This window comes from Lithobates pipiens, unplaced genomic scaffold, assembly GCF_037356315.1.
Source record: "Lithobates pipiens isolate NorthernLeopardFrog02 unplaced genomic scaffold, aLitPip1_a1.2 Scaffold_8, whole genome shotgun sequence".
Classification (NCBI taxonomy): domain Eukaryota; kingdom Metazoa; phylum Chordata; class Amphibia; order Anura; family Ranidae; genus Lithobates; species Lithobates pipiens.
In genome coordinates, this window is record NW_027507903.1 from 229,257,947 (window position 1) to 229,282,038 (window position 24,092).

At 39.9% G+C, this 24,092-nt stretch overlaps 1 protein-coding gene across 1 annotated transcript in view; it reads right to left on the bottom strand.

The window, feature by feature from the left end:
- Nucleotides 1-1,175: 1,175 nt before the first annotated feature.
- TAFA2 (TAFA chemokine like family member 2) overlaps nucleotides 1,176-24,092 on the bottom strand; it is a 395,936-nt gene continuing 373,019 nt past the window's right edge. Inside the window, exon 6 of the mRNA XM_077473533.1 lies at nucleotides 1,176-4,485. Within this exon, the coding sequence (XP_077329659.1) occupies nucleotides 4,474-4,485 (12 nt within the window). The 3' untranslated portion in view covers nucleotides 1,176-4,473. The remainder of the gene's footprint in view (nucleotides 4,486-24,092) is intronic.

Genomic DNA, 24,092 nt, shown 5'->3' on the forward strand with positions numbered 1-24,092 from the left:
CTCATCCCTAGTAAACACAACCAGAAGTTCTAATTCTTCCCCACTCTACTAAAATGTGTTTTTGCTTTAACTGTTTCCTCATTTGTGAAATGTTCAATTACTTCCTGTCCAGACAGAAACACAACAGGGACACAAACCCAAAACTCAAAACCCAATTCAACCCAAAACAAGGATTCCTATTGTATGCAGATGTAGTAGATTACACGGGTCAGATTTAATAGATCACGAAATAACTCAGGAGATACAGTTTGACAGACAGTTGCTTGCTGTCACTTGATCTAAGGCATGAAAAAAACCTCATAAGTTTTGTGATCCAAGAAAGATGATAAATAAAAAAAAAGGAGCATTGCTTTAGATTTTGGATAGAGCCTCTGCAATAGAATTATTGAGGACGGAATTTAGAATACAGAATTACAGAAATACATTTCAAAGAAGCCTGAGGATGAGCAAAAGAAGCAGGAAATGCAAGTTCATTTTCAGATGAAAATAGAGTATAGTTACAGAGAGACATAAGCTGCAGCAAGGCGTTTACTAGCTATGAAACATATGAGAAAGGCATAGGGAAAATGAGGAGGACAGCAAGCCAACAAAGTTCAGACAATCAAATGTCACTCAAATGTCAAATTTCATTGATCTCCTTAAAGCAACATGTTACATAGACCTCAAATCTTTGCATTGAGGCTAATTCTGGTCAATTATTAACCTTGTATGTTTAATTTGGCCATTTTTGTGGCAGCTGTTTGCAGAGTCTGCAGAAACACTCACTTCCACCCCTGAATCTAAGGAGATAAGACTAATGCTCTTACCACATGAGACACACTCTATCAATCTATCCAGAAGACTATTCACTTACCATTCTTATTCTGTGAGTTGTGAGATTAAACCTTAGCACTGAAAGGAAACCATATATGCACAAACAGCACCACAGCTTTGTACAGATACTGACTATGGTGCGCAATGAACCCAAAACCCAAGCAAGATCAGGGAACAATGTGTCACTAGTTATTTTTTAGTAAAAAATAGTAGACATGAAAAAGCATTTATTGAAAGCATGACATGTATTTTAATTTAAAGTTAAAATTAACTTGACTAAAGTATACATTTCCTTCTATGCACTTGTAAAAATCGTACCACCAAAATCACCATTTCTCTCAAAATAATGCAGAGCCATATGGAAACATTGAAAATACTAATTTAATACTCTAGGCTGTTTTACCTTAATACAATGTCTATGCTTAAGAACATTATTATATGCTTCAGTGGATAAACTTTAAAAAATACATTGAAATTTACATCTAGCAACCTTTAGTATCAAATAATGTAATGTATATTAAGGTTACGTCATTGACTTAATCTTGTGTAAGTCTAACAGAATGAAAACAGTGTTGTTGATATCAAGACTATCTCCAATAGTAGCTACAGGGATTTCAGCAATGGTTATTTGACTGTGCAAAGATGAAAAGTTGTGCCACTAAGGAGTTTTTTGTACAGCTGGGTCAGTGTGGTTAAAATATTGCTCCATTTGCAAATTGTGATTGCACTGAGAACCGACTCATTTTGATCCATATGGTGACTATATTTAACATTTTATAAAACATTTAAAAAAAAACTAAAAAGCAGGGGTTTGACTAAAGCAGAGGTTGGAATTGGGGCAACTGCTTAGGGTACAGGTAAATAAGACAAGGATGTTGAATTATATTGTGAAAACGACAAAAAAAACAAAGGCCACAAACTCTGTGCATGTGTCTAATAACTGAATTGTCCTTTATACCTTTAATATTTTTACCACACTTGCCACTATTGTTATTGATTTAACATGTAAATGGAGCATGTCATGGCAATAATAATGGATAAAGCTTAGCTAAAATAAAATGTCATCAATAATGTTTTCATAGAGTGGGTGTTAAATCCTTCAAGCAAACTCTAAACTATTCCTCATTATTGTTCCTTCAGTATCCCATATGCCTACATGGCACACAGTTCATTTTCTGTTCAAATTATGATGTTCAGTATGGACAGTAAAACCACATCACTAACATGTGCCATGCTCATTTTTGCCGGGACTATATTTCCTGGCAACAATGAAGTTATAGGTCACTGAGAAGGCAGTAAGGTGGACACATACTGTATGCTGTTTTGTCGACTACACAGCTGCTTTGGAATAGGAGAAAAAGGTGAAAGATTCAACTGGAGTCATACATAGGGGCAGGCAAGGGTACGAAGCAAGTTTAAGGTCTCTTCCAATAGTGCACAAGATGTGTGCTTTGGCATCCTTATCAATCCACAACACAGAGAAGGCTAGTACTCATAACTTCAATTAGTATATATTTTGATGTTGGGAGTAGGATGTTTCCCTCAATAAAGATATTTTTTCGGGGATGGGGGCTATCCCTTTATTCAAAATTACATTCACATTCTCACATGCTCACATTCTGGGCAATAGACCATATGATAATGATACTGTAGGCATGTTTAGTATCAAGTTAGATTTTCATGCTTGCTTGTAGCTGTGCTTTAATACATACTCTGGGCCCAGTTTGCTATATTTGCATTCAAATAGAAGGAGCCAAAAAGGGATAAGTTCATCAATGTGCCAAAACAAGGCTTCCATATGTTATTTATATTTTATATACTATGAAATGATACTACATTTTAAGAGTTCAAGTTAGTGTGCTTTAATGTAATGGCACCCTAAATACAGCAAGAAGGTAACCCATACTTCTTCTTCCCTCTTCACTTAGATTGCACAATTCTAGGGCCAATATCATTACAGAACTTTATAGCTGCCCTGAATGAGTTTTCAATATTAAATTGAACAATATGTAGTTCAGCTAATTAGAATGACTGTGTCTGCACCAAAATATTAGTCCAGATAGCTGGAGATTTTTGCAGCTCTGTTTCTCACCAAACCCCCCAAAAAATACTATTTCCTACATTTTGATTTTTTTCTTTTTACAACAGAAATCTAGTTTAAAAATATCTCAAAAGAATAGGTAATTTAAGATCAAAAAAGTATAAACAACTTTAAATCTTGGCTAGTCATATTTTCACATACTGACTACAGATTTTTTCATATATTCAATGAATGTGTACTGGTACAACTTTTATTTTGTTTAACATTTATCAAAATTCATCATTTATACTCCATTAATTTTGAAAATGTAGCTATCTTCCTTTACTATTCCATCACTTTTATTCCCTGGATGATTAAGGCTTTTATAGTTAATGCATAATCTTGCTTTTAAAGAACCAATAAAAACAGAATTATAAAATAATAATTACACATTAGTGTAGATACTAAATAGCATTGCTACATTTTGAGATTTCAAAACATCTGTTATACATAGTAAACCAAAGATATATAGATTCAGTCATCCACGCATTTTCAAATTCCAAACTTTGACATCTTTAAATACTGTCAATAACTCAATCCACTTTAAAAATATCAGCGCCATAAATACCCATTACCACAAGTTTAAATGATTTCCAGTGGATTTAAAGGCTGTACAAAGAAAAATTTGTTCATTAAAGAGAGTTTCTGCTTGGAAGGTTATCTCTATAAGTAGTTGTTGTGTAATGATTGGAAAATGGAAAGTTTTAGAAAGTCAGCTATTTCCATTGGGCCTTCTACATATCTATCATCAAGTAATGCCTTTCCTTTATAACCAGTGGCTATCTACTATTTCTGCAAGTGGTTACCAAGAAGTTTTTATTTTTTGGTAACCATCAAAGGACTAATGAAACAATGCATTTTGCAGATCTCCTTTAACTCATCAGTTTCACCAAGAAGATTGTAAGTTATTGATTAATTCATCACCATCTAAGTTTGAAGCGTACTGGATACATGATTAATTAATCCTGCCAGTTTGATTATTGTAATAAGTGAGCATGGTGATTAAGCATTATTCAAGCCAAATGTATTAATTTTGTAAAACAAATCTATTGTGTTGAGTAACACATTAGTAATTGTAGTAAAGAGAATCAATTTTGTCATTTGGCTTGTTCAAATAATGATTTTGAATTAAAAAAATTATTAAAATATTCTTTTGATGTGGACATAAAATTATTGACAGTCACATGTAAAAATAAGTATAATTTCTGAAGTTTGTGTCCTGTTGAACAAATACTTGATAGCAAACTACCAATATGTTAGGAATCAACAGATTACAAAATGTGTTGGATCAGTCTTCAAGTTGCAAATATGAGATTATCTGAAATAAAATTTGGATTCCACTTTCCACTTCTTGCTTTGTGTTTACGCTGAGCTTGTCATGGACTCAAAAGTTTGAATGCCTACTTCACAGTCTATAATCTCACAAGAGGGATTTGGTGGTAATTGTGCTCTCATTGTTTTGTTTATAACAAAGTTCTGATAGTTCTATTGTTAGGAAATTCTTGCATCTTACAATGGTTACAAATTGTGTTCCATGATAGATCCCAGGTTTAAATTCCTTATGTTTATATTTCTTACAGCTACCGTGTAACCTGCAGAGATAAGAAAAGGCTTGTATTAACTTTTAAGAAAACATCATTATGGTAAAATCATTGCAATAGCAGAAATACAAAGATAAAAAAGGTAGGGCTATATTACCATTAAACAAAAATCTTTAAGTCATAAATAAAAATAAAAATAAACACGTTTTCATGTGCTCACTCATTTGATAATAAATATCCCAACATAAGTGCTTTGCCAAAATCAAGTGGGTATCTGTCAAGTGTCCATAAATATTATGCGGTACCCCTTCAATTTTCCTTCTTATCATTCCACCAATGTGCTTCATCCAATAGCCAATTCTTCTGTAATCACACACGTGACTCTGCTAAAAAGTACTCACCACATGATTATGACCTTTTATTCAAAATAAGAAAATCACAGTGCACTTTCTTTGCAAGAGAAAAAACCACTCCTTCTCAGCCTCCACGTTCTAGGATATCAGGGATACTACTTCCCTTCTCCTCTCCACAGCATCATGGAGCTAACAAAGACCAATGGAGAAAATTGTATTGCACAGTGTTTATGATAAATATATATCACATCAACATAGAAATAAGGTAGCCCACTTGCATTAAACAGTGCCTAGATCGACACCCAATGTAGCCAGCCGTAAATGCAAATAACAAAGCGGCACCACTTCACTCTATCCTGGAGCTGGCAAAAGAAAGTGTTGCTAGGAAGCCCTTCCTCTATGTGTTTCATCAATTTACAGCCTCCGGGAGCTTAGCTGAGCTTTTTTCCATTAGTCTTTGTTGAGGATTTGGAAGGATTTTCTTTGTTTGACCTGTTGGGGACACCTTGGTGGAGAGGATAGTGTAGTTGCACCAATAGGGAATTGGATCTTTTTCATTACTGTTCTTGTGTGCCCTGCATTCTCCTAGTTTGGTAGCTACCTTTGTGCACAGCCTGCTGTGAAAATCATGAACCTCATGGCTGTAACTAGTTTTTTTCCCACAAATAGAGCTTTTATTGGTGGTATTTGGTCACCTTTGCTGGACCAATGCAAACACAATTCATTTTTTTGTAATGCTCATGTTAAGGGCAAGGCCCAAAAAGGTTTTCAATTCTGAAACTGTAAAAAGTTCCACTTTAATGGCTTGGCAAAGTTTGAATTTGGTTTGGCAGCACCTCTACAAGGCTACTGTGGGCTCTACGGGCTTGTGGTTGAATTCTTGGTGCCTGCGGTTCCATTACTAGTGCTTGCCACCTCACCAGCTTGTATTGCACTGACACTGCACTTGTTGGGGGGGGGGGCTTAATGCAAATGCTGGCAGTAATTGGGGCTAATCCTGCTAATGCTTCATTTTTGTGGACACTATACTATTGGGGATACTAGTGTAATTCTGATCATGATCAAGATACTGATCTGTACAGACACTATACTAGTAATTGTGGTGATCAGCGACTTCTAGCAACTTCTAGCATGACTGCAATAGTGTGGCAGGAAATCTAACACTAACTGATACTGGCTGGGAGAGGTGATAACTGGCTCTGACACTATCTGCATTGCTAGTGACACTAATATAGTGATCAGTGATAAATACTGTACATTGCACTAATGACAATAGTGACAGGACAATCAAAGGGTTAACTGGAGGGCAATCAAATGTATGCAAGTGTAAATGTGCTGTTTTTACTCACACAGATCGGGCTTTCTTCTCTCCCTGAATGAAAGGGGCTCAAAGGGGCCTGTGTCTGTGTTTACAAACAAGACATAGGGCAATGCTGTGATTGACTACAGTCGATCAGAAGGTTTACAGCCAAAATCATTGTCCCAAATCCACTGACAAAATTGGGCTGTAGCCAATTACAGCATGGGTGAGCAGAGGACATGTGCATGCATGCCACCAAACTATGAAGTACACTGTGACATACAGGTACATTGCAGTGCCTGACTGTGCCACCGCCAGTGTCCGCTCACAGTACATCTACTGTACACCAGTGCTGCAAATGACTTTCCCTCCTGCTCCTGTACATCTCAGTTACCCCTTGTCTTAGTAGCAGTATCATGCCATTTTGTAGCCTGCACAGGTATGTTTCAATGCCACAGAAAATACCATCACAATGTGCAGATATCCTCACCTCTCTGGCATCATACTTATCTCAGACCTTAGCAGTTCCTAAAACCCCAAAGCCTTTGCTTTCCAAAGTTTAAAAAAAAAAACAGAAACATTTAAAAAAGGGACAGACTTGATGGACTACTTGGTATTTTTTGACCATCACTCTTCTCTGTTTTCAATATGCCAGGGCAAGATTTAGACAAACCGGAGGCCCTTATGATATCACACTGCACTGCCAGCACAATATTAGTGAACACGTGAATTTGGTGCCATATTACCAGGAGATGAGAAGCTAAAAATAACTGAAGCCACAGTGGTGCCATTTTTTTTTAAGTAGGCAGGATCATGCCTTATTGCAAGAGTAGTATGATGTCTGACTACCATATAAATTTGATGCTATCAGACTCATACCGTTCCAACTTTATTATTGCTAATTATCATAATTTAGTAGCATTTCCAGAAACAAATCTCCAAAATCTAATACTATCTTCAAACAGTTGGTTAGCATAAAAGTGGCCCAAAGCTTCCAAAACATTACTGACTGTGATAAGTATATAAAACTGCTTGTGGTTAGCTTTTAAAGATAGCTGCTGCTGTACCTTACTACAGCATGTGCCATAGACAGGTATTGGATCCTTTCATTATTTATAGAGGTCAGTCGCCATTCTTCCATTCCTCTAATAGACCTGGGGGTTATTTACAAAAGGCAAATCCACTTTGCACTACAAGTGCACTTGGAAGTGCAGTCACTGTAGATCCGAGGGGGGCATGCAAGGAAAATAAAAAAACTGCATTTTAGCTTGAACATGATTGGATGATAAAATCAGCAGAGCTTCCCGTCATTTCAGATCTACCCCTCAGATTTAGAGCGACTGCACTTTCATTGCATTTGTAATGCAAAGGGGATTTGCCTTTCGTAAATAACCTCCATGGCATTTAATGTGTGAGGTCATTCTTCCTGAGTTCTCTTTAGCTTGTGCCAGTTTACTTTTATTAGCAGTTAGCTATTAATCAGAAGCTAGGGATGCAGGCCCATCATATTTTAACCTTGCTAGACGAATAGAGAGGCTTACATTCACTGCTGCAGAAATTGAAAGAATCCAATTCACACTGAGTGTACAGGGTACAAACACTTAGGGACATTATCAAACAAAGAGAACAAGAAGTCAAGTAGAATTCAGGGGGTGGCATATTTCATGTATTTGGGAACAAGGACAATATTCCAATTTTCCCCTTTAACCACTTAAGGACCGCCTCACGCCGATATACATCGGCAGAATGGCACGGCTGGGCACAATCATGTACTGGTACGTGATTCTTTAAGTGCAAAGCCGTGGGTCTGGAGCATGCCGCCGTCAGCGCACTCCTGACCCGGTCCTGTGCTCCGTGACCATGGCCGCGGGACCAGTGGACCCGATCACTGCTGGTGTCCCACAATCGGGTCACAGAGCTGAAGAACGAGGAGAGGTCTGTGTAAACAAACCTCTCCCTGTGCTTCCCTGTGTGGCTGTCACCGATTGTCTGTTCCCTTTTATAGGGAAGGATAATCAGTGACATCACAAGCCAGGCCACGCCCCCCTACAATAAAAAAAAGCACATCACGTCATACATAACCCCTACACTGCCCCCTAGTGGTTAACTCCTTCACTGCCAGTGTCACACAGGAATCAGTGCATTTAAATAGCACTGATTGCTGTATAAATGACAATGGTCCCAAAAATGTGTCAAAAATGTCTGATGTGTCCGCCATAATGTTGAAGTCACAATAAAAATTGAAGATTGCCGCCGCCGCCGCAAAAAAAATATTAATAAAAATGCTATAAAACTATCCCCTATTTTGTAAACACTATAACTTTTGCGCAAACCAATCAATAATCACTAATTGTGATTTTTTTTTTTATACGTAGAAGAATATGTATTGGCCTAAACTGAGGAAAAAAATGTTTTTTTAATATATTTTTTGGGGATATTTATTATAGCAAAAAGTAAAAAATATTGCATTTTTTTCAAAATTGTCGCTATATTTTTGTTTATAGCACAAAAAAATAAAAACCGCAGAGGTGATCAAATACCACCAAAAGAAAGCTTTATTTGTGTGAAAAAAAGACGTCAATTTTGTTTTGGGAGCCACATCGCACGGCCGTGCAAGTGTCAGTTAAAGCGACACAGTGCCGAATCGCAAAAAGGGGCCTGGTCCTTTGACTGCAAATTGGTCCAGGGCTTAAGTGGTTAAATGCCACCCCTGGGTGTTTCTGACCCATTACCTTCAATGAGAACTTATCTAATGAACATAGTTACATAGTTAGTCAGGTTGAAAAAAGACACTAGTCCATCCAGTTCAACCACAAAAAAAATAATATCATACAATCCCATATATCCAATTCTATACCCACAGTTGATCCAGAGGAAGGCGAAAAGCCCCAGCAGAGCATGATCCACACTCTAATGTTACTGCCCGGACTGATTGATTGCTTTGTAAACTGCTATTAAACCCTTTTATACACCAGGGCACATCTTTCAATGTTTGGTTGGGCATCCCAGCATTTGCAAAGCAACATGGGAAATTTTTCTTCAAGCAAATATCTCCTAAGCAACACTGCATGACAAATTTAGAGGCTAATTTCAACAAAAGCATGCTAAAGACTAAACTAATTTCTCAGTGAAACCAATTTACAATTTGACTTCTCTTTCTCTGATTCTCTGAAACTCATTGTTTTGTTAATATTGGTTCCCTTTGTATTTTCCAAAAAGATTTTCTGATGTGTCCATGCTTATAATATTGTTATTTTGAGCCACATGTTATTGCGCACTGTGTTAAGGCAGCCCATTCATTTAAATAAGCTGAATAATGCACCAAAAAAGGTACATGCTGCATTCTTGGCAATGCACTGCACATATGTTGGCATGGTGCTTTGGAGTGCAATTCAAAAGGTGTTTCTGCAGCAAGATTGTATGAATGGGCTCCCAAACAAATTACTTAAATAAGGGAAGCAAAACTAGAGGATGTTTCATAAAGATAAAGGTAACATCACTGTGCTTTAATATTAAGATTACATTGATTTCTACAAATAAGCATTACTTTAGATTTTAAATTTTCATTGGAAAATAAGGTGTCTGTTCATAGGGACAGGGATTCCCCTCTTTCCTCACTCTTGTTTATTTTAGCTGTTGAACCCTTAGCAATTAAAAGCCAAACCTGTACAAATGTACAAGGCATTGAAAGTGGGGACAGGGAACCCATTAAATAAAAAGCTATCTGACAACTTAACTAAGTGGAAAATGAATCCTCCATCGTGAATCGTGGTTTGTCAGAACAAATTCTCTAAAGATAAATATTCTCCCTAGGATTTTATATTTGTTCCGCTCCCATCCAGTGAATATCAATATGTCTGACCTTGCAGCATTTCAAAGGTAAATGGTATCATTCATTTGTAGAGATAAGAAACATAGGGTGAATAAAAGTACATGGTTTGCTCCCAAAACGAAAGGGGGATTGGGAGTCACAGATCTAGTTAAAAAATGTTATGCCTCCCAAATTGCACAACTGATTATATTTCACACTAAATTATCACCATCCATGTGAATGCAGACTGAAATATGTTCCTGCCCATCTAAATCGATCTCACAGCTGATGTGGATACCATCTAAATATAGACCTATTATACTCTGTCCATCTTTGTACTTTTCCGTAGGATTATGTGACATACTAACCAAAACGTATACATTTCAATCCTCTCCATTGTTTCAAAACCCAAAATTCACCCTGGGATTAGCTCCTCAAATCTTTAACTGGTGGACCAATAAAGGATTTTACGAATTGCTGATTTTCTTGATCACAAGGGAATATTAACAAAACAATTTCTTATAGAAAAATATCAATTACCAAAATCAGAATTCTCTAAATCAGATACTACATTTTGTGAATTCTTTAACGTGTGACTTAAATGTAACATCCATGACACCCATGGAATCTTTATGTAATAATTTTGACCTTCTAACTTCCATTCCAACAAAATTAGGGTATATGGAACAGTGGGAAAGGGATTTAACCAGTTCCCGACCAGCGCATGCCGATGTATGTCGGCAGAATGGCACGGGCAGGCATATTGGCATACAGGTACATCCAATCTTTAATGCCGCCCTGACATTGCTCGCGTACCGCCAGCGGCGCACTCACGTGCTGGTCGGGACCCCCGTGAGTCCGGTCGCGGATCCCGTGGACTCGATCGCCGCGGGCATACCCGCGATCATCTCATGGGGCGGCTGAATGAAGCGATGCCATTGTAAACAGCATCTCCCCGTTCTGCCTAGCAACAAGTGATGCTGATCTCTGCTCCATGTGATTGGAGCAGAGATCAGTGTTCACTAAATGAAAGCCCAGCCCCCCACAGTTAGTAACACACCCCTAGGAACACTTAACCCCTACACTGCCACCCACTGGTTAACCCCTTCACTGCCAGTGTCATTTACACATGAATCACTGCATTTGTATAGCAGCGATTGCTGTATAAATGACAATGGTCCCAAAAATGTGTCAAAAATGTCCGATGTGTCTGCCATAATGTCGCAGCCACAATAAAAATCACTGATCGCTGCCATTACTAGTAAAAAAAAATTATTAATAAAAATGCTATAAAACTATCCCCTATTTTGTAAACACTATAACTTTTGCGCAAACCAATCAATAATCGCTTATTGCGATTTTTTTTTACCAAAAATATGTAGAAGAATATGTATCGGCCTAAACTGAGGGAAATTTTTTTTATATATATATATATATATATATATATATATATATTTTTGGGGGATATTTATTATAACAAAAAGTAAAAAATAATGCGTTTTTTTTTTTCAAAATTGCCGCTCTATTTTTGTTTATAGCGCAAAAAATAAAAACTGTAGGCGTGATCAAATACCACCAAAAGAAAGCTCTATTTGTGGGAAAAAAAGGTTGTCAATTTTGTTTGGGAGCCATGTCGCATGACTGCGTAATTGTCAGTTAAAGTAACGGAGTGCTGAATCGCAAAAAGTGGTCTGGTCTTTGGCCAGCAAAATGGTCCGGGGCTGAAGTGGTTAAATTAATCTCTAGAACTAAAAGATTGGCATACATTAGCTCAAAATGCTTTTAGATCCCTGGTTAATACCTCAATAATAAAAGCAAATTACAAAATTCTATTAAGATGGTATAAAGGAGGATAGCCTCTTATGTCACAGGAGCTTCTCCATTATATTTTAGAGGTTGTGGATGAGAATGTTTCACATATGGTGGCTATGGCCTAAAGTAAAAAGTTTTTGGAATACATTTTTATAATCTTATTTATTCCCTCACTAGTATTGATTTAAACAAGACCCCAAAACAAGCGTTAGTATGCAGTCAAATGGACAAAATCCCAAAACACTTATAAAGGGTTGATAATTTTTATTTTTGTAGCAGCAAAAAATATTATAGCCAGATCCTGGAAAACAATAACCATACCTTTTGATATCCTAAAGACTAAATTGTCCTGGATTATGATTAATTAAACATTTTCAGCCATACTGATATGATAGAGTTCAATTATTTGAGAAATCTTGGGATTAGTGGTTCAAATATCAGATTGATAATTCTAGAGATTTTTCCACTTTAAAATTGCTTAACAATGAGAAAAGTCAACACACAATACTTTTTATCTTTAACCTGTTTCCTTTCTTATCTTTTTTTTTTCTCTTTTCTTTCCCTTTTATGGTCATTATTTTGATTACTTATGGTCTTTGTTAGACCCATTGTAATAGTCACCGACAATAAAAGGATGAAAAATTCATCCTCCTTTGTTTACAAAATATATAGGATTATCAGATTTCATGTACATTTAAAGTTACTTTTCTTTCATGGATTTTGGAAACTTAAGCCGTGTACACACGGGGCGGACTGTCTGGCCAACTTAGTCCATCAGACAATCCGAAGGACAGTCCGTCATACTTTCGAATGAACGGACTTGACCACACACACCACTTTTTGAGCGGACTAATACGGCGTACTAAGTCCGCCATACTATCCGCCCTACTTTTGAAATGAACGGACTCGCCCACAGACGCGGAGGAAAGTCCGCTCATTTCGAGCGCGTCTCCAGGTAGGCGGGCCCCGCGAAGGAGACGTCGCTGGCCCCGCCGCCTGGTATGGACTTAAAGGGGAACCCCAACGCCGAAAAAAATCGTCGTGGGGGTCCCCCCCAAGTCCACAACAGACCCTTGTTCGAGCACGCTACCCGGCCGGCCAGGAAAGGGGGGCGAGCGAGCGCCCCCCTCCTGAGCCGTACCAGGCCGTGTGCTCTCAACATGGGGGGGTGCCTTGGGGAAGGGGGGGCCGCGCACCCCCCCCACCCCAAAGCACCTTGTCCCCATGTTGATGAGGACAAGGGCCTCTTCCCGACAACCCTGGCCGTTGGTTGTCGGGGTCTGCGGGCGGGGGGCTTATCGGAATCCGGGAGCCCTCGTTAATAAGGGGGTCCCCGGATACCGGCCCCCCACCCTATGTGAATGAGTATGGGGTACAATGTACCCCTACCCATTCACCTGTAAAATAAAAGTACAAAAAAAAACACAACACACGAGATAAAATACTTTATTGCACAGCTCCGGGCGTCTTCCGTCTTCGGGGGTCTTCTCGCCGGACTCCTCCGCTATCTTCTTGTAGCTCTTTTGCTAGCGGAGGAGTCCGGCTTTCTTCCTCCGCGCCGGCCTCTTCTCCCGACTTCGGGGGTCTTGTCCTCCTCTTCGGTTCTTCTGCCGGGCCACCGCGCCTTCTTATAGCTCTTTTACAGGCGGTGGCCCGGTCTTCTGTCGCCGCCGTCGCCGCTGCCTTCCGTTCTTCTTCTTCTTCTTCTTCTCCAGGAGATGTTGCCTCGACGATCTCTCCGGCCGGAATGCCAGGGACGCACTGAGCGGCCACTTATATGGGGACAAGGGGCGGTGTCACATGGCTTTATGTCACATGGGTTGGTCACATGGGTTGATGTCACATGGGGACTATGACATCGTAAGGGGGCGGGGTCACCATGTGACACCAACCCATGTGACATAAAGCCATGTGACACCGCCCCGTGTCCCTATATAAGTGGCCGCTCAGTGCGTCCCTGGCATTCCGGCCGGAGAGATCGTCGAGGCAACATCTCCTGGAGAAGAAGAAGAAGAAGAAGAAGAAGAACGGAAGGCGGCGGCGACGGCGGCGACAGAAGACCGGGCCACCGCCTGTAAAACAGCTATAAGAAGGCGCGGTGGCCCGGCAGAAGAACCGAAGAGGGGGACAAGACCCCCGAAGTCGGGAGAAGAGGCCGGCGGCGAGGAAGAAAGCCGGACTCCTCCGCTAGCAAAAGAGCTACAAGAAGATAGTGGAGGAGTCCGGCGAGAAGACCCCCGAAGACGGAAGACCCCCGGAGCTGTGCAATAAAGTATTTTATCTCGTGTGTTGTTTTTTTTGTACTTTTATTTTACAGGTGAGAGGGTAGGGGTACATTGTACCCCATACTCATTCACATAGGGTGGGGGGCCGGTATCCAGGGGCCCCCTTATTAAAGGGGGCTCCCGGATTCCGATAAGCCCCCCGCCCGCAGACCCCGACAACCAACGGCCAGGGTTGTCGGGAGAGGCCCTTGTCCTCATCAACATGGGGACAAGGTGCTTAGGGGTAGGGGGGCCGCGCGGCCCCCACTTCCCCAAGGCACCCCCCCATGTTGAGGGCACGCGGCCTGGTACGGCTCAGGAGGGGGGGGGCGCTCGCTCGCCCCCCTTTCCTGGCCGGCCGGGTAGCGTGCTCGGACAAGGGTCTGTTGTGGACTTGGGGGGGACCTCCACGCCGATTTTTTTCGGCGTTGGGGTTCCCCTTTAAGTCCATACCAGGCGGCGGGGCCAGCGACGTCTCCTTCGCGGGCCCCGCCTACCTGGATACCCGCTCGAAATGAGCGGACTTTTCTCCGGGCGGGAAAAGTCCGCTCATTTCAAAAGTACGGCGGACTGGCACACACACGGGCGGATTGTCCGCCGAAATGCGAGTCCGACGGACAGTATTACGGAAATTCCGAAATACTTAGTCCTCCAGACTGCACGCTGAAAAAGTCAGCTGAAGCCCACACACGAGCGGACTGTCCGCTGAAATGTGTTTCGGCGGACTAAGTAGGCCAGACAGTCCGCCCGTGTGTACGCGGCTTTAGTATAAATAAATAATAACCAGATAGCAAAAATATATATTAGATTCGCATATTGCTATTTGTTCTTACATATGTAAATGTTGACAGATTTATGTGGATCTAAATTTCATTTATTCATTTCTATATTTACAATATATTTGTAAAAACTATTGAGTTTTACATCCTTACTGTATTAATTAATGTACTTTATTATCTGTACATTCTTTCTTTGCAAAATACAGAATAAAAACATTGAAAAAGAAAATATGGTGTTACAACACATTACTTCGGTGACCAAGTAAAAGACATTCATCAAAAAATATACTCACAATAGAGACCAAAAAAACAACAACAATCTCTTGGGATATAGTGATTACCCAATTATATAATTGCAGAACAATCATGTCAGGCATCTCTCAAAGGAATAAACCTGCAGATGTTTTCATGTTCCGCATTGTTATTTACACACTAAGATGTTTTTCAAAAGCCATTTACATTTTGCTTTTTCATTTTTGAGTGTTTAACAAACCAATATGTGTAGTAAAGTTTTCAATTTTCGAAAATGTAATAAATCACTATTTTTGTTTGCCTCATTATTATTATCTTGATTGTTTTTAATCAAGGTTGAACTCCAGCTAACAAGTATTCTTTTGAATAGATTAAGCAGTGATGGATCTACTTGAGTTTGATTTGCCAAGAATCTGGTCATTCTTGTTTGAAAATTGCCAAACCAAAACTTAGATATGAATCCCATCAAATTCTACAAATCTTGTTAAATCCTTTCCATTGTAGAGTTAGTAGGCAAACTATTATGGGAATCTGGGCATTTCCATAGGGCACATGTTCCATTGGAATACAAATACAAGTAAAAAATACCATACAGCTGGGATTTTTAAGTGGCTTTGGGGCAACATTAAAAAAAAGCACACACAAATATTTGAAAACAACATTTGAGGGTGCCTTAAACCAGTAATATGGTGTTATAAAATAGTATGATTTTTCAGGACAGTCTTAGTGGCAGCATACATGGGCAGTGCATATTTAGCTGAGGAATTGATTTTCTTTCTTTTTCAAATAGTTTGGTTTATGCACAGCAGCAGTTGCCCAGTCAAATCTGTTAAAAAAAAAAAAAATCCTAGGTAGTTTAGCAATGCCATAGACTTTCATCAAACAGTGATAAGCCTGCACCGTCTATCCAAATGGGCACTTGCTCACTGTGATTGTTCTCAGTGATGCTAAACTGTCCTGCTGCTAGCCAGTTTCTAACAAGGGCTAATTAATAATAAAAATGATTAAATTGTCAAATAATTAAATTATTATGAATAAATGTTTAAATTGGCCAGTAGCAGGGCAGTTTTAATCATGTGTAATAGGCATAACTGGTGTATTCCCAGCTTTCATTTTTACTGTGGGGATAGGGGGTTGCAGTCAACGTGAGTGCAAACTGTTCTTGCACTTCTTGCATTTTTTTCCTTTAAAACATGCAGCAGCATGCTGTGAAAAAAAGCAGCTCTATAAATAGATGGTTAGTAACAAGTCAATCCTGCAATCCTGGGGACGTAAAAATAAAATAGGCCATATCAAAACAAAATATAAAAATCTCAAAATTCCACCTCTGAAATGAAGCCCACTTTTTTAAGTGTATCCATTAGCCAATAGCCATTGCTTCCAATAAAAAACAGCAAAGAAAAAATTGCAGCTCGCTTACCAGCCACCCTGTAACAAACTGCACTTGTTAAAAATGTTAAAACCAGGTGTTTAGTTTGCACACATTTGCAAATATATGTATAAGCTGCAGGGACACTACACGGCATCCTAGTGTACTGCAGTCCTAACTCTATAAAACTTGAGTGTTTTCTAGAGTTGGAGCACATACATATAAGAATGGATAGATTAAGGGCAGTTATGCCTGGAAGGCAAGGTATAGGGATGCAACCCTGCTGGAACCCAGAAGAAGCAAAATGGCAGTGAAGGTATCCAGTATGTCTCCTCATCAATTAACCAACAGTACAAACAAATATCAACCACCCCAACCTATAACTGGCCTTTGCAGAAAGGAGCACATGGAAGGGTGATGCATGTCTAAAAGCAACAAAGACTAGGCCCTTGTACACACGATCGGAGATTCTGACAGAATGTATCGGAGAGTTTTGTCGGATATTGCGACTGTGTGTGGTCTGCATCGGACTGTTTCCGTCTAAATATCCGTCGTACCAAATTTTCCAACTTGCCGGAAATATTTTCCGACAAAATGCTCCGATCGGACATACTCCGATCATGTGTAGAGAATTCCGATCGGACAAAGTGCCACGCATGCTCAGATCAAATTCCTACATCAAAGCTATTGGCTACTAGCCTGAACATAGTCCCGTCGTAACGAAATAACGTTATCACGTTCTGAACGATCGGATTTTCCGACAACTTCATCCGACCGTGTGTATACAACAGTTTCGGACAAAATCCGTCGGACAAAATACGGCGGACAAAATCCGACGGATTTGGTTGTCGGAATCTCCGACCGTGTGTACAAGGGCTAGGACTGCAGTACACTGGGGTGCCGTAAAGTTGCCCTGCAACTTACACATATATTTGCAAATGTGTGCAAACTAAACCCCTGGTTTTAAAATGAACTGTTAGACACGATAATTCAATTTTTTGCAGGCTGGCTGGTAAGTGAGCTAGGAATTTTTCTTTGTTATTTTTGACATGCTTTGCCATTCCATGTGCTCCTATTGCACATTTGTTTTGTACCTTGATTCAAACACTCTGTGCCCCTTAACCAGTTGCCGACCGCCGCACGCCGATGTACGTCAGCAGAATGGCACGGATGGGCAAATAGGTGTACCTATACATCCCTCCCTACCCATGGGGGTCGGGTTCGTTAGAAAACTGATCAGTCCTCGGGTCCTGGCCAATGTTTTCTGGCCTGGACCTGCTGATCGGTCCTAATGAATGATATCCTTCCCCTGTCTGTGTAAGTGTAAACACAGACAGGAGGAAGTGATATTATCTCTCCTCATGGAGTCTTTTCGATTCCAGTGAGAGGAGAGAAGACGTCTTACCGAGAGTTGCACAACACTACATTAAAACCAGTACACACAGGTACACTTGCCACCCCTGATCCCCCCCCGTTCGCCCCCCCCCCGTTAACCCCATTCATTCCCTGTCGCTGTGTCACGAATTGCAGCTTTCAGATTTTTCACTGATCACTGCATTGGTGTCATGTGTGACTGAAATAAGTGTTATGGTAGTTAGTAGTAGGCCCTGTTAGGTCTAGGGTACCCCCCTAAACCCCCCTAATAAAGGTTTAATCCCTTGATAGCACCCCAGTTAACCCTTTCACCCCCTGTCGTCAGTGTCACTAATCAATCTTTTTTCTGATTGCCGTATTTGTGTCACGGGTGATGCTATTTAGCCAGTTAGTTGATTAGTTTCACCTCCAGGTTTTTATAGCATCAAGTACCCCCATATATTACCTAATAAAGGTTTTAACCCACTGATTGCCCGCTAGTTAACCCTTTCACCTCCTGTCACCAGTGATCACTGAATTACTGTATCACTGTATGTGTGAGCTGGTTAGTTAGTTTGTTTTTATAGCATCAGGGCACCCGCCGTATATTACCCAATAAAGATTTAACCCTCTGATCGCTCAGCAGGTGATATCAGTTAGGTTTTAGTGTCAGACAGGGTCTGCGTCACCCCATGCAGTGTCAGATTATTACCAGTAGTGCTAACACCCACGCACACACCATACATCTCCCTTAGTAGTATAGTGTCTGAAAGGATCGATATCTTTGATCTGATCAGAACTATATTAGCATCCCCAATAGTTTAGGGTTCCCAAAAATGCAGCATTAGCACGATCAGCCCAGATACCTGTTAGCACCTGTGTTTAACCCCTCCGCCCAGCCCAGCCCACACAAGTGCAGTATCAATCGATCACTGTCACTTACAAAAACACAACACAGATAACTGCAGCATTCGTAAGTCAGGCCTGTTCCCTGCAACGCTAACAGTTTTTTTGTAGCATTTGAATCAGTCGCTAACAGTCAGGAGCTCTTTTTCCTGTGAGTCTCACTAGTGTACCAGTAAATTTAGAGACCAAAATGTCAAATAGAAGGTACACCAGTGAAGAGGCCTACACGTTTCCGAGCATGACAGATAGTGAAGAGAAAGTCACTCATCTGTCAGATTCAGGCTCAGAATATGATCCTGTAGACAGCAGCGGCACCCTGACAGATAGCTCTGAAAATGGAGTTGTGGTCCCTGCCAAGGTCAGGTGTACCAGACCTCATTCTTCTACTGTTGTTGAGGTGTAAGAACTGCAGGGCTCTCGTATGGAGCTGAGAGCCAGTATTAGTGCCGCTCATCCTTCTGGTGAACTGGAAAGCACCAGCGGCCTAGTACACCCTGGTCATAGTCAAACTAGCACTGCAGTATCACATATGGATGTGGTGAGTCCCATAAGTGCAGTTCAAGCTGGATAGGTGGCACAACTAATGTCCCACAGCCACCAAGAAGAAGAAAAACACAGGCCGTCGAGGCCATAGTGCCCTTCCTGCTGCATTTGCCAATCCAAATTGGGAACCATCACTTCTGCAGCAACCGTACTTCCCCCATGCACTGGCCAATTGTAAATTCAGGTGGAAACAGTTGATTTTATGTCACTCGATTTTTATTCGCTGTTTTTCACGGAAGATCTCTATAGATGTATTGTGGACCAAAGCAATTTGTATACTGGTCAATTCATCGTTGCTAATCCCCATTGGACCCTTGCCAGAGAATGGAAACCTATTATGTTTTCTGAAATTAAGACCCTTCTGGGCCTATCTCTCCTCATGGTCGTAACTAAAAAAGAGTGAGTTGCGGTCATATTGGTCCACTCACCCAATTCACCATATGCCCGTGTTCTCTGCCTCCATGGCCAGGACAAGATACGAGCAGATCTTGCAGTTCAGGCACTTCGATTCTAATGAACTCTGCCGTCCTCGGGGTGACCCTGGATACAATCAGCTCTACAAAATTCAGCCCCTTATAAACCACTTCAACAATTTGCAGCCTTGTTTACTCCCCATCAAGTTGTCTGCATTGATGAGTCCCTGATTAGGTTTTCTGGCCACTTGTCTTTCAAATAGTATCTTCCCAGCAAGCATGCAAGATATGGGCCACAGGCTATACATATAGTTTTATGGTTTACGAGGGAAGAGATAGTCACATAGAGCCAGAGAACTGCCCAGACTACATAGGGAGCGTCGGTAAGATTGTGTGGGACTTGGTGTCACCCTTATTCAGAAAGGGGTACCACTTGTATATGGACAATTATTACACAAGCTTGCCACTTTTTAGTCACTTGTTTGAACATGGAATTGGCACATGTGACACCGTGTGATCTAATCGCCGGGGCTTACCCCAGCCGCTTGTAGATTCCTGTCTTAGACTGGGGGAGAGAGCCTGCTTGAAGTGTAATAATTTGCTCGCTGTGAAGTGGAGAGATAATCTGAATGTTTTCGTTCTGTCCTCCCTTCACGCAGACACGCATTTCCAAATTCCTACGGTGAATGGCTCCAATCATCTCTATGGCCTAAGAAACTGGAAGCTACAAGCATTTCATGACTTGGGTTTCGCTGGATATAAACAGCACCATTGGAAAATTGGAAAAGCATTTTATCACACCGATCTCGGTGTGGTCAGATGCTTTGAGGGCAGAGGAGAGATTTAGGGTATAATACCCTAGAAGACCCTATTTTTTTTCAAAAAAGAGTACTAGTCACTACCTATTGCTATCATAAGGGATATTTACAAATCCCTGAGCTAACAATAAAAATGATTTAAAAAAAAGGAATAGTTTAAAAATATAATAAAAAAGCAAATAAAAAAAAGCACCTTTGTCTCCTCCGTGCTCAATCTCAAAGCCGAATGCAAGCATCGGTCTTGTGTCATATGTAAACAGCAATTGCACCATGCATGTGAGGTATCACCACGAAGGTCAGATTGAGGGCAATAATTAGCAGCAGACCTCCTCTGTAAATCTAAAATGGTAACCTGTAAAGGCTTTTAAAAATGTGTATAGTTGTCGCCACTGCACGTTTGTGCGCAATTTATAAAGCTGTGTCGTGTTTGGTAACCATGTACTCCACATAAGATCGTCTTTTATATTTCATTAAACATTTGGGCAATATAGTGTGTTTTAGTGTATTAAAATTTTAAAAAGTGTGTTTTTTCGCCAAAAATTGCTTTTGAAAAATCGTTGTGCAAATACTGTGTGAAAAAAAAAATGCAACACCCACCATTTTAATCTGTAGGGTCTTTGCTTTAAAAAAAATATAATGTTTGGGTGTTTGAAGTAATTTTCTTGCAAAAAATAATATTTTGTCATGTAAACAAAAAGTGTCAGAAATGACTTTGTCATCAAGTGGTTAGATGAGTGGGTGATGTGTGACATAAGCTTCTAAATGTTGTGCATAAAATGCCAGGACAGTTAACCCCCCCTACACCCCCCCCCCAAATTACAGCTTTTTGGAAAGTAGACATTGCTGATAGGCATGTTGAGTCCATGGAATATTTTATATTTTGCCACAGGTTTTCGGGAAAATTACACTTTTTTTTTTTGCACAAAGTTGTCACTAAATGATATATTGTTCAAACATGGCATGGTTATATGTGGAATTATACCCCAAAATGCATTTCACTGCTTCTCCTGAGTATGGGGATACCTCACGTGTGAGACTTTTTGGGAGCCTAGGCACGTACAGGACCGCGAAAACCAAAGCACCGCCTTCAGGATTTCTAAGGCTCCATGCACACTGTAGCTCAAAAAAAGCTCTTTCTGGATGCCAGATTGCTGGTAGAAAACGCTGGTTGAAAAATGCACTTTTAACAGCGTTTTGTACTAGCATTTATGTGTGTTTATGAGTGTTTTTTAGCTTTAGCGTTTATGGGCGTTTTTAATAAAAATACACTGAGGACACTCCAAAAATCACACAATGCATTCCCAAACTCCCACAATGCATTGAAAAAATAGAACGCTGAATGCTGATAAACGATAAATGCGATATCGGCGTTTCGCATTTTTTATTTTTGTGGTCAGAAAAACGGCACGTTGAACATGAATTTATGGCGTTCAGAAAAAATCCCATAAACTCCACTGCTTATTAAAGCTGAAAAACGTCCATGTGTGCATGGACACATAGGCTAACAAAGAGTGGAGTTTATGGGCTTTTACAAAAAACTCCCAAACTCCAATAAACTGCAGTTTATCAGCTCCAGTGTGCATGGAGCCTAAGGGTGTACATTTTTGATTTCACTCCTCACTACCTATCACAGTTTTGTAGGCCATAAAATGCCAAGATAGCACAACCCCCCCATGACCTGATTATGGAAAGTAGACACCCCAAGATATTTGATGAGAGGCATGTTGAGTCCATGGAATATTTTATATTTTGCCACAAGTTGCAGGAAAATTAACAAAAAATTTTTTGCACAAGAGCGTAAAATGGTGATTTCACTCCCTCACTACCTATCACAGTTTTGGATGCCCTGAAATGTTAAGATAGCACAACCTTCCCCCCAAATTACCCCATTTTGAAAGTAGACACCCCAAGGTATTTGCTAAGCGGTATAGAAATCCTGAAGGTGGTGCTTGGTTTTCGGGGTCCTGCATGCGGCTAGGCTCCCAAAAAGTCTCACACATGAGGTATCCCCATACTCAGGAGAAGCAGCAGAATGTATTTTGGGGTGTAATTCCACATATAACCATGGCACGTGTGAGCAATATATCATTTTGTGACAACTTTCTGTAATTTTTTTTTCATTATTCAATCACTTGACCGTGACGACGTCCTGTTAGTGACAAAAATTGTAGGGAGAAGGAGCGACGCACTGACGTCCCCACTACATGATGAGTCCCGAAAGTATCGAGACCGGCCGGCTCGATTGTTACATGCTTTGTGTAAGTGCGCAATCTGTTTTACTTTTTACAATAAACGCTATGGTTTTACACTATTGCGAGCATTATCCTTTATATATATATATGCTGACGTTGTGGATATTTGCTGGGTCGGACCGGAATATCGGTGGCGATTGGGGGAGTCCATTCATACTAACACATCTATCCAAGAACCTTGGTTGGGGTAACAAGCCATCTGTGTTTTGTGGTTCCCTTGAATAAGGAACCACTACCATCTGGTAAGTGGCAGCATTTACTGTGGTGGAGGTGCTGCTTTCCACATTTGACACACGTTTTTGAATTTTTTTTTCACTTTTTTCTTCACTGTGGAAGAATACACTTTTCTCTGGGACTTTTTTCTATGAACTTTTAGTAGGCTTAATATTTCTACTTTTATTATTGATTTAATTATGGTATACTTTTACTATTTAAACTTATGATACACATGAGGTGTTAATAATTTTGTGGTCAGATTCTCTGTAAATTTATTTTTATATACCGGTAATCCATTTTCATATATTGTTTTGATATATTTATATATATGAATTGTTTATTTCTTGCACATATTTTCATTCAGTATTGGGGAAGTAATCAGTGTTTTCTTTACTTTTGAATTGCAAAGTGTCACTTTAATATTAAATTATTGAATAATGGTCAGTCTTTAGCGCAGCCCACTCTATTGCTGTTTTTGTGAATGTAGTATAACATTTGGGAATTGCAGCTTGTTTTTTCTTGTTTAGGATAGCGCGTTTTTTTTTTCCTATATTCAATCACTTGTAACAAAAAAATAAAATATTCAATGGGCTCAACATTCCTCTAAGCAATTTCCTTGGGGTGTCTACTTTCAAAATTTGGGCCATTTGGGGGGGCTGGGGGTGGGGTTGTACTTCCCTGCCATTTTAGCACCTCAAGAAATGAGATAGGTAGTAAAAGCTAAGTAAATTCCATAAAATGTACCTAGTTTGTAGACGCTATAACTTTTGCGCAAACCAATAAATATAATTTTTTTTATCTGGTAAATTTTAAATTTAATTTTTTTTTACCAAAGACATGTGGCTGAATACATTTGGCCTAAATGTATAACTAAAATTGTGTTTATTGAATTTTTTTATAATAAAAAGTAGAAAATATCTTTTTTTTTCAAGATTTACGGTCTTTTTTCATTTATATCTCAAAAAATTTAAATCGCAGAGGCAGTCAAATACCTTTAAAAGAAAGCTCTATTTGTGGGGAAAAAGGACACACATTTAATTTGGGTACAGCATTGCAATTACCAGTTAAAGTAGCACAGTGCCAAATTGTAAAAAGTGCAATGGTCATTGAGCAGCCAAATTCTCTCGGGCTGAAGTGGTTAAAGAATCTCTCTAACATATTTATACTTAAAACTTTTTTTTTGTTTTGGATTGAGTAGGAATGGATTGGACCTCTTC